Source organism: Actinia tenebrosa, unplaced genomic scaffold (assembly GCF_029948245.1).
Source record: "Actinia tenebrosa isolate PJP-AT-01 unplaced genomic scaffold, QUT_ActTen_1.0 PGA_scaffold6__47_contigs__length_16458017, whole genome shotgun sequence".
In the NCBI taxonomy this organism is placed as follows: domain Eukaryota; kingdom Metazoa; phylum Cnidaria; class Anthozoa; order Actiniaria; family Actiniidae; genus Actinia; species Actinia tenebrosa.
Genome location: NW_028292583.1, coordinates 14,697,741 through 14,713,352, shown reverse-complemented (window position 1 = coordinate 14,713,352; position 15,612 = coordinate 14,697,741). Strand labels below are relative to the sequence as shown.

Here is a 15,612-nt window from a genome sequence, read left to right as displayed (position 1 = left end):
ACGTTAGTTTTTCTTTTGTTCCGACAAAACCAAGAATTTTCTACTAACACTAAAAAAACACTATTATCTCTTAAATAACATCTGTTCCTCTCGAACAGGTTTTAATTGCCGCTCTTTATTTTGCTCCACGGGCTTCTGTTATTACCCTTGGAAAAAAAAATTATCACTGCTTACCCGGAAACAAAGTAATTGAATTCAAATGACTTATTATAGTCTGTCGCTTGTCATTAAGGCAATTTCAAAGCGTCTAATTATCAATGACTTGTCAATCACTTATCAAGAGATGATGGCATAAAAAGGCGGTCAATGAATAACGCTTGTTCAGATTGTCCAAACGTCCACTGAAGCATCTTCGAACGTACTCGGCGACCAAAAAGCTAAACCAAATCAAAACAAGCTCAAAATGTCACGGATTGCTATCCTGTTGTTCGTTGCCTGTCTTGTGGTCGCTGGAGTTTCTGCAAAATCAACTGCTCACTTTAAGAAGAATGCATTAGGTAAGAAAATAAGCCTGGAAATAGCCATTGTATTGTCATTATCAAAGTAAACAATGTTCAGAAAAAAATAGTTCGATTTTAATTCTTCTTTACAGCTGACCTTTTAAAAGAGCGAAGAGCCAACTTCAAGAGAGATCCAGGTAAGACCCTTAAAATGAAATCTAAAATAAACTAATTACTTTTATTCCTCTTCATCCTACAAAAGGAATCTTTGCTCTTTTCCTCTCGTTCGATGAGGGACAGAAAATGCAATTTCATTCACTGAAGCTATAGCGATTTTTACAACACGCTTTAACACGAAAGACTGGACTGAACTATATCTTATATATATACATATTTTTCTGTTCATAGTATCTTTAGTTTCGCTGAACTACATTTTTTATTCTACCAGCGGTATTTGTTTCTATCGATATTGTTTTTACAGCAAGTTATTGATAAGATAATGGTATTTTTAAACTCACGATTATCGCTGTCGCGTCTCGAAAACAAACGCGAGCTTTTGTTTTTTTTCTCTCTCGAAAGTTCAAAAATTCAAGTTAGGTCAACAAATTGTAATCAAACCTGGAAAAAGATTTAAGATCAGAGTTTTTTTAATGGTCTGAATTTAATTTTGCTTTTCTTCCAAGTTATTAAAACAATTACCGGTCCTGAAGGAGTAGAAATCAATCCAAAGTCAATAGTTGTCATAGTAACCAACAACGCTTATTTACTGACTCGCTCGGCTCTGAAAAAGACGCCACGCTTTTAAAGTATGAGATTAGTTTAAACTGTCTTATTTTCTCAAGTGCTTGTTGTTGGAATCCTGGATTAATTTTACTTGGCCCTTGTTGTGACGCCGTTTCTTTATTCAGTGCACCACCTCAAGCACGAAATAAATGTTTTACAAAAACAAAGCCAAAAATGCCTTTGTTCAAAAATTTTGTGCAAAAGTTTTTCTGTTTTTGCTTTTGTTGTTTGTTTTTGAGTTTTTCTTGTTGGTTTGTTTGTTGTTGTTGTTTTATTTTTGTATGTTTGTTAGTATAAAGAACTGATACAAACGTAAGTTCCGCATGCCTAGTACTCAGTTGTAGTAGTAAAACCTTTAGCTAAATATTATTTGTTCTTCACTTTTTTAGCTGCACAAGTTTTTTCAGATCGATTTTCCAGCCATGTAAACTCCATCAATTTGATTAATAGGCATTTCAGCAATAGTATTCGACCAGGTTGAGCAAAATATCGTGTATTCAGCACTTGCCAATGCAATAATTGATTTATCATTCAAATTCTTTTTTTCTTTCTGTGCTTTGGTCGTTTGGTAGTATCAAACATACCAAGTCACAGGGAAGCAAGCCTTTCATGTTGACAAACGCGACTTTACTGAGCAGATTATTATTTGCAGCAAAACAGCAGGTTATTATTTGCAGTTAGTTATTTTGGTCGTTACGGAAATGATAATAATAATATTCATTCTACGGTGCAATACCGCATGGCTTTACTAATGTCATTATTTGGAATGATTCTTCAGCCGGCAGCACGTGTGTCAACATTCAAGATAACCACTTCTGCGTTCAGTTGGCTTCACAGGGCGCATGTGTAGCCATACCGCAAATGGCATCCCAATGCGCTAGCGCTTGTGGTCAATGTTAATCACGTTAAGCCTACTAATTAAAGAAACATATACTATTATCAGGTATGTTTAAAGTTTGCAAATTGAAAAGCATTCATTTCTCTCATTCTCAACTGGCCAATTTCCTCTTGCATTGATAAATCGCATTGTAAACTTGAGGCGAATCAGTATTGCGCAACACAAAGGAAGGTTATTTCGAACTCCATCCAGTGTAGCGTTAACGCCATACGAAAATGAACCGCGTATTAAAAACACGATGTCCTCGTTCCCCTTTACCCCGTTACAATTAATGCTGTTATTATTGCATATTAAAATCCCCGTTTTAATTGCGCAAATTTAAATTTAATTATCATGAAATACGCAAAAGTTGGTTACAGTAGCCTGTTAATATGGGCAGGCGGCAAAACAGCTAAACGCGCTCTGATTGGCTATAAAAAATCACCGCTTAGCTGGATCATGCAACGTGCAACAAATCTGACCTTCACCTAACCTTTTCGCAATAGCTGTGGCAACCCATACGGTTACAACTACTATGCGTACATCATTTCATTTATGATCTTTATTCTTTCAGATACATCGATGACTATTCAGTAGAAGTATGCTCAGCCGTTGTCGATAATATTTTCAGTCTTAATTACAAATCATCCTGTAATATACACCGAACTTGTACACCCATATTAAACATATAAATAATATACTATCAGACGAACGAGGACGAGAAATAAACAAATTGCAAACTAGCCTTGTTCATATTTGTCTCCAGAAAATGACGTTATTTCAACGTCATACCTACGCTATACCTGACGTCACATTAAAAGGCAATCTTACTGCGCGGTAGGTGCTTATAAGCAGGTAACGTCTAGTGCAAATTAGCGCGGTTTGAAAGCAACATCAATAGAAATAAATGGTGAATAATTAAAGGAATTATAGACTATTTGCACCAAAGTATAATCGAGAAAAGAAAATACTCAAGGGGTTGGCAAATAGTTTGAATCAGAAAACATTACGTTTTGGCAAAATATTTCGAACTAGTCCGCTCCCTCCCCACCCCTCCCCCAGTAAAAATCAATAGATACTACGCATGGGCAATGACCAGTTAGTAGCCAGCAGACCAGCCATGTTTCCTTGGGTCAGACTGAGCGAAAATGGTGCTCTTTTCTTCTCTATATATTGCTTGGACTACGGCATACCAATTGGAAGGTATCAGGTAGTTCCCTCGCTCAGCTAGGCCTTTTCTTATGGATGCTGGTAAAGTGTATTTTGATTCTTTAACTTCGTATGTGGTGTTGGAGAGCTGGTTATGAACACGCGGCTCACTTACAGATTCGTTCAGCGGTCTACCGAACCACAGTTTGTTCATGATAACCTGGAACCATCAAGGAAGGTGAGTTAGATGTTGGAAGATATTGCTCATAGTATATATTTGTATCGAAGGCTTCAAAAATTTGCTAGAAGCGGGGTGCCTGTGTCATACATTTAATTCTTTTCAAATTCGCTAGAAGCGGGGTGCCTGTATCATATATTTAATTCTTTTTAAATTCGCTAGCAGCGGGGTGCCTGTGTCATATATTTTATTCTTTTCCAATTCGCCAGGGGCGGGGTGCCTGTGGTTTTGGGGCTCAAGTCCATCGATCAGGGTCCATCGATACGGGTATCCCATCGACATTAGGTACATTATAGCTGTTAAAAATCGGTCATTTTACTTACCAATGCTGTGGCAGTCGTGATTCTAGTTCCCCCTGATGCGCCTGCGATCAGCCTGACCATCAAATCGTTGCGCTGTACAAAAATTACTGGGCTTATCGAGGACATAGGTCGCTTGCCAGGCTTGATGTAGTTGCTAGGCGACGGCTTGACGCCGAATCCATTAGGTTTGCCCGGGGTAGAGAAATCGTCCATTTCGTTATTGTATATTATGCCCGTCACTGGAGAGCGATACTTGGCGCCAAACCTAGAAAATCATTTATCACGTCAATATAAATCACATCTCTGTCCTTGGGGAATCGCTATAGTGGTGTATAGTAGTCATGCAATCACCTCTGGGATCTGAGGTTTGATTCCTGGGGCTGTATCACATGTGAGGACAGTTCAGTCCTACTGGCAGAGTCTCCTTTCTTTCTCTCGCTCGGAAGAAATTAAAATGAGACTCTACAGGCAGGGCAGAGGAGAGTTTGTTATTTCTATCCTATTCGATTTTTTCCCCCCTAGTTTTCCTCATTCAGCAACAGACCGAACACGCTAAAATCCAGTTCGATCTTTGAGTTAGCCGTGCCCTTACTTAGTCTCCCCCACAGCCGCTTTCAGTGTCGTCACGCAGCGCTTTCTCCCCTCGACACTAAAAGCGGCTGTGGGGGAGACTAGCCTTTACTTAGATCATCTCATAGGTTACAGGATTCGATCTGTGTGCTACTTCCCTGATTTTACGATGTAATTTTTGTTCTTCAGGACTGCGTATAAATTTCTTACCTGAAGTTAATCGTGGTTGTCAAGGATACAGCGTCGCCATTAGGCGCCAAAACAGACAGATGTGACGTCCCCTGGTGCCCGGTACCGGAGAAGTACTTCCCGTAGAAAGACGCGTTGTGGTATGTTTTGTTATCATCAATCCGAAGGCGGATGTTGTCTGCTATACTGGGGTTGCTCATGTTTTTTAAAACCTTGGGGGGGAAAACGATACACATGAAGAAACCTTGCTGCTGGTGGTTTTTTTAAATATATTAATACCACATCTACATAAAATACTTGTTTCTGATAGGTTTATTGGCCGTGAATTTTTCTTTAATCCTTGCAATTAATTAATTGTACTCTACGCGCGTGTGCTACGCACTAATGGTGTTAAGGTGACTGCCTACTTTTGGAAATTGATTTAAGCTTTTCTTAAAACTTCGATTTTTCGAATTGAAATTTAATACTGATTCCAAATCTGGAAAGAAAAATAGGGTGTCCCGAGCTCGTTTTCGAGATAATCAGCATTTAATGAGAGCCTACGCACGAGCTTTTGGAGTAAAAATTGCGCCACCGGAAGTGATTAGAAAAAAATTAAGATTCATAAGATAATAGTTATTTGCAGACTATATGATTGCACGAATGAAGGCTAGTCAATCATTCCACAATAATACATGGATATTTTCGACAAAAAGACAGAGATACATTGATTTGTCATATTTTGTAGTTTCGGTGCTCTTAAAAATTCTCATAAAATCGAACAAAAATCTCTACAAAAATCTATTTTTTCACGTGTTCCTGATTTAAACTTTTCCTAAATGTGATATAACCTTGATTTTTAGGAGTTTTTTCGAATGAGCTATCAAAAGATATAGAGTCCCGTGCAAAATTTGAGGGTTTTGCCCTGTTGAAGCTCAAAACGCGTATGGTTCTTCAATAAAATCTTGTAGATTTTTTCAGCGGCTTTTGAGCGCGCGCACATCATGGGCTCAAATCGAACGTTCAAAAGTAGGCAGCCACTTTAAGCCACTTTTATCAAATGCAGTGGTATTTTTTCACTAATTCTTCTCGAACCTTGGGATTTTCTACACTAATATCTATAATAGATTCCTGTGTAGCGCACTCTATTATACTGAAAGTAAAACTATGAGCAAAACTATAAAAAAGGGAAGAGGACTTCGTAGAGAATTAAGCTATCGAAATTAATTATGCCCACTCGAACCTTCCCGACATGCACCAATAGACCGATCTCGGCAATACTCGAGTGTACACCCAAACAATGGGTAGTTTTCCCACTCAATAAAATACAGAATATCCGACCACAGAACCCAAATTCATAAGATCTTTTAGTGGATATCCTTTTTCCCCTAATATACTTGAATGCATGTATTAGAATCAATGCATTCTACGTCGGACAAGTTCTCCATCATAGCAACAGTAATATAGGGAGTTAGCATGCAATGAATGCGGGACAGTGTATACCCCCATTCGACTTACCTCGTAAATGTTTACATAAGATGGGTCGGGGAAGTCTGGGTCTCCCAAGTGGGCACGTGCAGCGTAAGCGTGTTTAAATGCCTCGATAATGCGGTGATACGTACGGGCGGAGGCTTCATCATTAGCTCTGTCTGCCTCACTCATGTTGTACCCTAAAATACAAATATTCAATGCAATTTTAACACGACGTATACAAATATATTTCAGTTAATATTGGTTAGGCTGAGGATATCGGAAGTATACTCTATTGCCTTTAAAATAGTTGCATTTGAGCCGGTCAGTTTCTATACATTTACTGTATTAAACGAAATGCCTATTCCACTTGAAACTATTATTTGAAGGCAAGAGAGTGCGTGATTAGTCCAATAAGCCAAAATCAGTCACGTGCTGATATATGACTTCGATAACGAATCAATTCAGCTTGAGGTCTCTTGGGTAAGGCTCTGCTGGATAGCAAACAAACTTCACAGTCAAAATGGCTCAAGCTTAACCCCTTAGATTCCATTAGTGGTTGAATTTTCTTAATATTGAAATTTATTATTCTTTCGGAGAATACGAATGGAACCTAGGGGGGTAAGCTTTGAATTTAAGTGCTACCCTCATAAAACAAGGACGATTTATTTATTCAGAACTCTTCATTTCACGTTACCTTTAAGAATATTTAAGATGAGAGTAATAACGGCCCCACTAGATGGAGGAGCGGTCGTAAACAAAGATAAATCAGCTGACATATTACTTTTGAGTGCTTCTTTCCATTTGGGTTTATAATCCTTAAGATCTTCCTTGGTTATAATTCCCTCGGCTCTTTTAACATCGCGTACAATATCGACTGCTAAGCAGCCATTGTAGAAGCTTATTGCATTATCTCGTATCTTTTCCAGGGTTATTGCTAGCTGTGGGTTTGTTATTCTTTCGCCAAGTTTTTTCATTTCTTCCCCGTTAAACAAAAGCTGCCTGCAAGAAGAAGTAATTATTACTAAATGACACATAGTATTTCATATAATCTCAAAGACGTAGTGTTTTTTAAAGTTCGTTAATAAAACGACGTCATGATTGGGTATTAGGGGTGGTGTAGTGGTGTTGCGCACGTATTTCTCATTAGACTGCGAGCAGTCCCTCTTGGTCACTGTCCGTCTGTCTGTCCATGTTTTTTCGTCTTTCCCTCCCCAGGGACTTGTAACCAATCTTCCTCGGCCAATCGACACGGACAGACAGACGGTCAGTAACCAAGGGAAATAGAGGGACTGCTCGCAGTCTTAGGTTTAATTCCTTGACTCGGCATCACATGTTCAGAAGAGTTTGTTGGGTTCTCTTCCTTGAACCGAGGATTTTTTCTCCCATTTTCCAAGCTCCCTCCGCAAAACCAAACACACTTAAGTCGTTAACCGTTATATTTTACTTTCGTTTATCATGAAGCAAACAATTGCATAAAATGCCACCATGCTTTCCAGCCGAAGTTGTAAACGAGAATAATAAAAAGAGAGAAAATGAGAGAGAGAGAGGATTATCCCCGCATTTTGCCATACAGTCACTGTACTACAGGAAAAGTTTCAGAGAAGTGCAATTTATGAATGTTTTTATTTATTTTTGCTCCAACCCGACTTACTTGAGCCCTGGATCTTTTTTGATGTCTTCTTTACTTAACTCCATGGCTTCATATACAGGGATAGGGATTGGGAAGCCATTGGTGGCCAAGTCAATGGATGGTTGCACCAGATCGGACCAATTTAGTCTCCCGTACTTTTGGTGGGCCGTATAAAGACCTATAACTTCTCCAGGGATTCCTGACGCTTTTCCGCCTATCAAAATAAATGGAAATGTTTACGAAAAAGTCTTCCAAGCTTCACGCATGGATAGTTCGATATCGTAAGATATTCTGGATGTACTGAGCATTCTCGGCTCAAGTGAACAGCTGAACGATTGAGCCTGTATCACCACCAAGTGCAATTAATCTATTATCCTATTATACGCTCGTGTGTACGTAGTTGCGTTAGTGTGGATGAATGCTTTATTCTTGTATTAGTATTAGAACAGCCGTGAATGCAACTGGGAGCTGTCGTAAAGCGACAGAAAACTATATATACAATACGTGATTATTTGAAGTTGAATTAAGAATGATGAACTGAATGATGATAGATGATCTATAGTTCAAACAATCATGAATAATTAATGAGCATTTAGACCTATCAGGTCCTTCAAGTCCATCACTTGCATGTATCTTTATACCTGATAATAGTTCAACATGGATTTCTTTAAATAAATATTTTGAAATCTTTATAAAGCACCAAAAGAGTACAGGAGCATGTCACGAATAAGGACCCTAAATGCTCATTAATTATCCATGTATTTTTGAAGTCGTTCAATAAACTCGCAGATCGTGTTTTATCAGGTCTAAAACCACTCGGCTACGCATCGTGGTCTTAAACCTGATAAAACACTCCTCCTCGTTTATTAAACTATACATAATGATAACTTTGCGGATGATATAGTAGCTAAGGAAAGACTGTGAAGGAACGGGACTAGGGTTGAAAAGGTTTGCTGGTCAGGCCAAGAGTATGGGTGTGATACAGTTTGTCTTACCATTGGTAGACGAGATGTTCTGAAACATGTCTGGTGTAGCAGCTTTTGGCGCCTCTTCTCTATAGTCCAGGGTTTCTGCTCTCCCAGTACTCTTATTATAGATCAACATGAATCCACCTCCACCTATACCAGCAGAGTGCATATTGATGACTCCAATACAAAAAGAACTAGCGATAGCAGCATCTACAGCACTACCTCCTGCCTTAAGGATATCTCGGCCGATCTCAGAGCACTTTCCCGCGTCTGTGGCCACGGCTCCTTCCTTGTATGGTCCATAACCTGTCCCGTTCCCTGATGGTGTAGGGAAAGAGGTGGGACCGTTGGTGGGGCGGCCTGTAGGAGACGAGGTTGGGGTCTTAACGTCTGGTGTGGACCCAGAGTTCTTAGAAGTTTTTGATCGTGTAGCGAATCCAATCCCGAAACCAATACCAAGTATGATCAGGGCAGAAAACACCAACACAAACACTACAATCTTACGATCCTTTGCGCTGGAAAACATGAATTAGATGAAAATAGATTACTGCGTATTGTTCAACAAGGCGGATGGCTCTTCCCTTCAAAAACCCCGACGAACAGATTGAAGAGTCTTTCGTCCCCTAACTTCTCAATTCTTAATTTTCTTTTTTTAAATCTAAAGGAAGTTGCAAGTCTCAGGTAGCCGCCTCAATAAGCCTAGAAGAGCACTACGAATACAAGACCTGCTCTTTAAGGGTTTTCCGCGCGGAAATGGTTTCTGAGTGGTCTGAAATAAAGGGATCGACGGTCCAAGCTCTAGTGTTATCGGAAACAAGGGATCCAAAGTAGAAGGACTTATTATTCAAATATCATAATTGCTTCCCTAAACTAACCACAAATCTTGAGCATTTTGGAGTGCATAAATGACGATTGGAATTGAATTTACCCACCCACCCCTCCCCCAAGAAAATCCGGTCACTTCAATTTTAAAATACCTGAATTGCATAGAACTTGAGTACATTAATTTCAAGAGATTTGTCAATATTACGCCACCTTAATAACAAACAGCTTTCTTTCACCTTAATTAACAGCTTTCTTTCTTAAATATAAATTAATTAAAGAGTCATTCATATAAACTTTTAAAAACCGGTACAAAAACGTTGAAGGAATTTCATAAATGCAATAAAAAAAGGTCTTGCGAAGTGTCTGAGTAGTGTCTGAGATGAGTGAGAGATGAGACATTTCTATCAACTTTTCAAGAGCACGGAAAAAACCCCAATGAAACGTTTAAGATACGGTTCTTCTCAGTGTCCCCTCTTAAATAAATTTGCTAAAAAATTTTTTATTTAAGATTAGGTTTAGTGAATAGAAACGGTTTCAAATAGGTTAATCCTTTTCTTTTTAAAAGAATATACGGTAGTCCATTATCTGTTTCTACAGAAGTAATTTATATAATTATTCTGTTTCGTATCAACAAATTATCTTGTTTTTTGTACGTTTAATTTGTTTTTTTATGTTTGAGAGAGAACTAAACGTGCACAGACAACTTTGTCAATCCAAGCAAACTTAGAAAAAGCTATTTATAGTTATAGAAGCTCTGCAGTTAAAGTAAGCCATAAGTTAAACCATTTATAGACAAATTATGGTCCAAAGGTGTAACTAGATCGTTTTAAAAAGTTATACAAACTTTATGTATAAACTCAAGGAATACTAAACGTCGTTTCTTTTTTATTTTATCTTATTTCTTTGTTGAAGAAACTGCGTAACGTTGAACAGGAAAGCCAAATTATAGTCATTTTCTCGTTGACAAGAATCCGATGTGTCTTCTAGCCGATCTCTTGACAACACAGAACTTTTAAAATAGAATTAACACGAGAGTCGAACAAGACTAAGCCGGGAGGTTAATAGCAATAAGCAGAATAAAATAGTAAGTAAATAGACTTTATGAACATACGCTAGCTCTGGCTATTATCAACATTGCAAATTGGTTTTGACCAGGTCATGTGGATTAATCTTCACTGATCTTCAGGTTACTATCGACCGAGGTATTAGGTTAACAAGCTTTTAGCTATTACATACGTTTACATACTATTCTAACTAACACGATTCTGAGTTCTAGACTGAAATTAGGAGGAATTCATTTAGACTATGGCAACGCAGCTTAAAGCCTTCAATATTTGGGCATATTTTCTGTACGTAAATCTATTATATCCTTACTTCATGGCCATGATGATAAGGCGTAAATCTTCACTCTATGATTTCGATGCTGTGGTATGAGGTCTTCAGCTTCTCTTGCTGGATGGCGACTGAATTGGTTTCACAATCGTCTTCAGCTTGGCACAAAGTCGTACTCAATCCACTAGAGGTAGGGAACGAATCATAAATGTGTTTGTATACTACTTCCAATGTCCAATGCATGGTTATCGATCTCCAGCTCAAAGGCTTGATTGACAGTCTGTCAGTCCCTGTCAACACAGACGATGAGCTGAACAAATTTTCTTACGCTTGACCAATCAGCGTGCTGGATATTCGCTAGGCCTGCGGCTCATCTCGGATCTGTCTGATCGATATTTAAGAGTGGCTGTCCGTAACGGTCGAGAATGGCGGGACAGCGAAGGAATTTTCAAATTTCTCATATTTTGTCAGAAGACAACCTTTGGTAAGCTCTTTTAAAAAATCCAGTTTAAAACTTCGAGCGCTTTTTTATTTTGGCGAATTTTACGAAAATCTAAAACTCGACTTCCGGTTCGCTCTGGACCGGTGTGAACAGCCCAAAATATTACCCATATTTAAGAAGGCCTCACTCGTTCAAAAATACTCCTATCAATCTGATACTTTTTCAACATTTTAACTAACTATCAGACTCCAAAAGGGATAAATAATATTTTTGGGAAAATATTTTGTTCTCGCTTTTTGGGATTTTTTTTCGATGGCATTTCAAGCAGCTACGACGCGAAGCAAATTTTAGCCTAAGTTGAATGCCCTAAATCATCACCTGGTATATATTTTATTTTCACTAAAACTATATGATCTGAAAGCTTGTTTATTGTAATTCTTTTCCTGAAAGTATCAGCTTTGGAACGCAAATACTTCCTCGCGATTAATCGACTCTTCTATGTAGCATACGGCGGTCTAATTTCGGATTCAGAATCAAAGCGCCTGCTTTATAAATACTCAAAAACTTTCTTGGATCACCCAGAATGAACATTTTAATCGTAAACAACATTAGTTTGATGACTGTAAACTATACTCCAGCTATATATTATTGACTTATTCTTTTGTACTGGAATGTTTTAGAGAGTAAGGACTTAAGCGTACGAATTCTAAGTTAGAAAAAAAACCTTTAGACCCCATCAAACGCAGGGTTTTTTTATTTTTCTCTTTTCTTTGTTTTTGTTGAATATACTTGCTCAAAATCCTCCCAAATTTCAATTAGTTCCACGTTATTCGTAGAAAAAACAAACTCATTTTCGTACTTTCTCAAAATTAATGGAATAAGTTAGAGGACATTATGATTGAATAAACAAACTGAATTAGTTGAGAAGCGTGGCACGTGAACGTCGATCACTTGTACCTTTCTTGAATTATATGAACTAAACAAACAACCTTTATGTTTTGTATTTTTTGTCTTTATCTCTTGTCAAAATTAATAATAACTAGTGACTAAAGTGCGTGCAGTTGCTTTCGTACTATTTCATTTAAGCCCCTTTCCCGATAACGTCACACATTTGATCCGCATCAACACTGCCTACTCTGCTTTTTTTCCCTTCTCTTTTGTTGCTGTTTTTGCTTGTTTTTATATGGGGTTTCAGAATTGATTGATTTAACTTGATTCTAAATGAAAAAGCCAAAAATCGTCCTTGTTTCATTAAGAGAAGTCAGTGGCTAACAAACCTGTTTCCTTTCCTATTCATTCGCCTAGAATAAACTGTTTGACAGGAACAACAAGTATCTTTTTACCAATAATAATAACATATTATATATATATATATATATATATATATATATACAGCCATTTGCAAAAACTATGGCCGCTTCCAATACATATACGAGTATATCGAAAGCATATCAAGTATTATGGGATATCTTCCACTATATATTTTTCAAGTTGTCTATCATTAGGGCTTTCTGGAAAAAAATATCAAGAATGATATCCCGCCCTGTCTGATATACTTTCGATATAGTTGTATTTATATTTGAAACGGCCATAATTTTTGCAAATGGCTGTATATATATATATATATATATAACAAAGTATGTAATGTGGTCTATACTGGTGAAACAGTGCTCGATGCGTAGGGATGCAGAGCAACAGATATATAGTAAAGATTGGATTAAAGACGAGACATGTTCACTGTAACTCCGAGTTTCGTGCTTACGCACTCATCAGACAGACGTTTTTTTCAGAATGAGTGGCCGTGTTGTATCCGATATACAAACACGAGGCGTAGCCGAGTGATTGTATATCGAATACAACACGGCCACTCATACTGTAGATTGCTTATCAAACGTCTAGGTTAGTTCCTTTGTGTTTCACTAAAATTTTCAAAATTGAAGTGAATCTGGCCAAGAAAATCCAAGTTTAAGTTTATGCAAATGAAGACGAATCTATATCAGATATAAAACCTCCTTCATGGTCGTGATTTCTATTGTGTTTTCCTCATGAATTATTTATGAGTTTGATAAATATATATATATATATATATATCAAATTATGCTTTACAACATTAATGTTTATAGCCAAGATTCAGGTAATAGCTGCTCAGTAGGCAAGCTAATCGTCGAGCTGAGCAGCCGGTTTTTTTTTTTCTTTTTCTTATTATTTTTTTTAACATTTTGACAGGAACAATTGTATGGTTTCTATCAATTACCGCCGCAATAGTAAACTACATTCTTAATTAAATGAAGGTATGGTGCTCTGGCGGCGGCTGCGTGCGAGTGCGAAGATTCTCTGTTCTTGAAAAGCATTTTTCTCTTGAGAGATGGTCGAAATCTCTTGAGAAACAATCGCTATTTGATCTTGCTAAGGCCGTCAAATACAAAGCTTGGAAGAGGGGGTTGGGGTTTCTACCGACCCTAAAATTCTCGTCTAGTAATATGAGGACCTCGGATTTATCTGCTGAAGAGGCTGGGCTCTCAAAGAAAATAAAAAGTCTGACCGCTTTATCAAAAAACAGAGAACCTACTTGGTCAACAAGCTCAACATTGAGTAAACCTTAGGAAGAAAGTTAAACCCAGAATTTGTAGAAAAGGTCATGAGACGTGCTCGAGGTCCCGACGGCTTGCGTCTTTTCAAGTACTCGGCCAGACCGTCCCTGAAGACCTTGCTATCTCCCCAAACGCAATAGAGGAAGATGATAATTTTCCCAGTACAATACTGTAGAAGCAGCTATCTCGACTTTCCAACCAGGGCCGTAACCAGAACTTTTACAGGGAGAGTAGTATAGGGAATGGGGGTTCCAGCGCAATCTCGACACGGGTAAGACCCGCGTCAAAAATCCACCTACGGAAACAACCCCACTCAAGTGTGGTTGGGGGCAACAGCGCAAATGTGTTAGTCTATATATGGAGTGCGAAGAATGTAAAGAGTTTGTTTATGATTTCTGTGTAAAGTGCTTGAAACCCAAGTTTGTACCTACTAAACCAAATAAGTATATTTGTTGTGGTAAGAAAATGCAAATAGAAGACGACACGTCAGCGCAGTGTTACGAATGTGGTAAGAATATTCGTAATGCCGTGCCTTGTGCTACCAAAGAGCAGTATTACGCTAATGGAGGCCGTAAGAAGACCCCATACAAAAGAATAAAATACTTCAGAGACTGGATGAGTCACATTCAAGGTCAACAGCCGGTATATTTAGACGACGAAGTAATGGAAAGAATTATAAACCACTTAGAAGAGCCAACCCCGCAAAGTCTACGGAAAACGCTGAAAAAATTAGAGCTAGGGAAATATTACAAAGCTATTCCCTATCTTTTGTCTGAAATTACCGGTAACTCTATTCCTGAGGTTTCTGATATGACAAAAGCCGAGTGGATGTTTTATCGGCTGGATAAGGATATTCCTTATTATCCTGATGTAATTTACGAAATATTTTACAAAATAGACCCCAACCACCCCCTCTTAGGATGGATTCCAAGAAGATAGTGAATCTTATGGCATAAGATGAGAAATTACGCGTAATAATTCGCCAAATAAGGTCATGCCGTGTATTATGGTATAAATCTTATGCCATAAGATTACGCGTAATTTCCAGACTGTCGTTCGATATGTAAACGAAATCCTGTCACGCTCTTTTCAAAGCAGATGTTTACTGAGCAAGCTTTCTTTGAAGCTCTTCTTTCGCTTCTTGGTAGATCTTTTTGCGAGATTCCTCGGAAAGATCTTTCACGATGGTTTTTTTATTCCTTATGTCCGACTTTAGTTTCTCGTATTTGTCTTCTTCAGCTAAGATAAGCGAGAATTCTGCGTTGTCTATCTTTCTGTCACGCAAAGCCTTTGAGACAAGGTCAATGATCGTATTTACTTTAGCCCTTGACAGAGCTATTGTCGTGTCATGCTTGGATATTTTGCTTGACAACTGTTTCATAACGCCTGTTGTAACAGCCGAAATAATACCGCAGACGGCGCCGACGCTAGCCAAAGGAACTCCAACGATTATTCCCGGTCCAGTAAGCGAAGTAGCAACGCCAGAGCCTGTTAACGCCACGGACATGGAGCCGGAAGTTATCGCGATTTTATGTAATATGCTTCGGGCTCTAGCATACTTTTTCCTGACCTCCTCATAGTGCTTCGTTTGACCCTCTAAGTAAGCGAGGATTAGATTTGCCTTATTCAAGCGGAAGTTCTCGGCATTCAATTCATTGGGTTTTGTAGGTAAATCAGGATAGAGTGGAGGTGCTGATGGTATAACATCCATTATATATACTAATGTACGACGCTTTTGGGAATGATATACAGGAGCAGCCACATCACGACAATAGGGATTACTGGAATTGGAGGGCCTTCAGGAAGATGTTTCCACACGCGGAT

General features: G+C 38.3%; 2 protein-coding genes across 2 annotated transcripts; one reads left to right on the top strand and one right to left on the bottom strand.

Moving 5' to 3' along the window:
- Positions 1-72: 72 nt before the first annotated feature.
- Positions 73-2,843, top strand: LOC116301171 (U-actitoxin-Avd10a-like). The gene is made up of 4 exons (XM_089039525.1): positions 73-497; positions 593-637; positions 2,002-2,166; positions 2,675-2,843. The coding sequence occupies exons 1-3, from the start codon at positions 404-406 to the stop codon at positions 2,121-2,123; spliced, it is 261 nt and encodes an 86-aa protein (XP_088895651.1). The 5' UTR covers positions 73-403; the 3' UTR covers positions 2,124-2,166; positions 2,675-2,843.
- LOC116301162 (glutathione hydrolase 1 proenzyme) lies at positions 1,701-11,009 on the bottom strand. Its single transcript, XM_031710184.2, has 8 exons — positions 10,798-11,009; positions 8,626-9,113; positions 7,652-7,844; positions 6,695-6,999; positions 6,046-6,197; positions 4,570-4,760; positions 3,811-4,054; positions 1,701-3,469 (listed from the first exon to the last, which is right to left on the bottom strand). Exons 1-8 carry the CDS (start codon positions 10,806-10,808, stop codon positions 3,200-3,202), a joined length of 1,854 nt encoding a protein of 617 aa, XP_031566044.2. The 5' UTR covers positions 10,809-11,009; the 3' UTR covers positions 1,701-3,199.
- Positions 11,010-15,612: the final 4,603 nt, after the last annotated feature.

What these genes read in the sequence shown, in the direction of transcription:
- LOC116301162 (XM_031710184.2), bottom strand. An exon ending in GAACATCTCGTCTACCAATG is followed by an intron (nt 7,845 to 8,625) that starts GTAAGACAAACT and finishes TTATTTTGATAG; the next exon opens with GCGGAAAAGCGTCAGGAATC. An exon ending in CATCTTAAATATTCTTAAAG is followed by an intron (nt 6,198 to 6,694) that starts GTAACGTGAAAT and finishes TTTGTATTTTAG; the next exon opens with GGTACAACATGAGTGAGGCA.
- LOC116301171 (XM_089039525.1), top strand. Translation starts at nt 404, where the DNA reads ATGTCACGGATTGCTATCCTGTTGTTCGTTGCCTGTCTTGTGGTCGCT. An exon ending in CTTTAAGAAGAATGCATTAG is followed by an intron (nt 498 to 592) that starts GTAAGAAAATAA and finishes TCTTCTTTACAG; the next exon opens with CTGACCTTTTAAAAGAGCGA. An exon ending in CAACTTCAAGAGAGATCCAG is followed by an intron (nt 638 to 2,001) that starts GTAAGACCCTTA and finishes ATGATTCTTCAG; the next exon opens with CCGGCAGCACGTGTGTCAAC.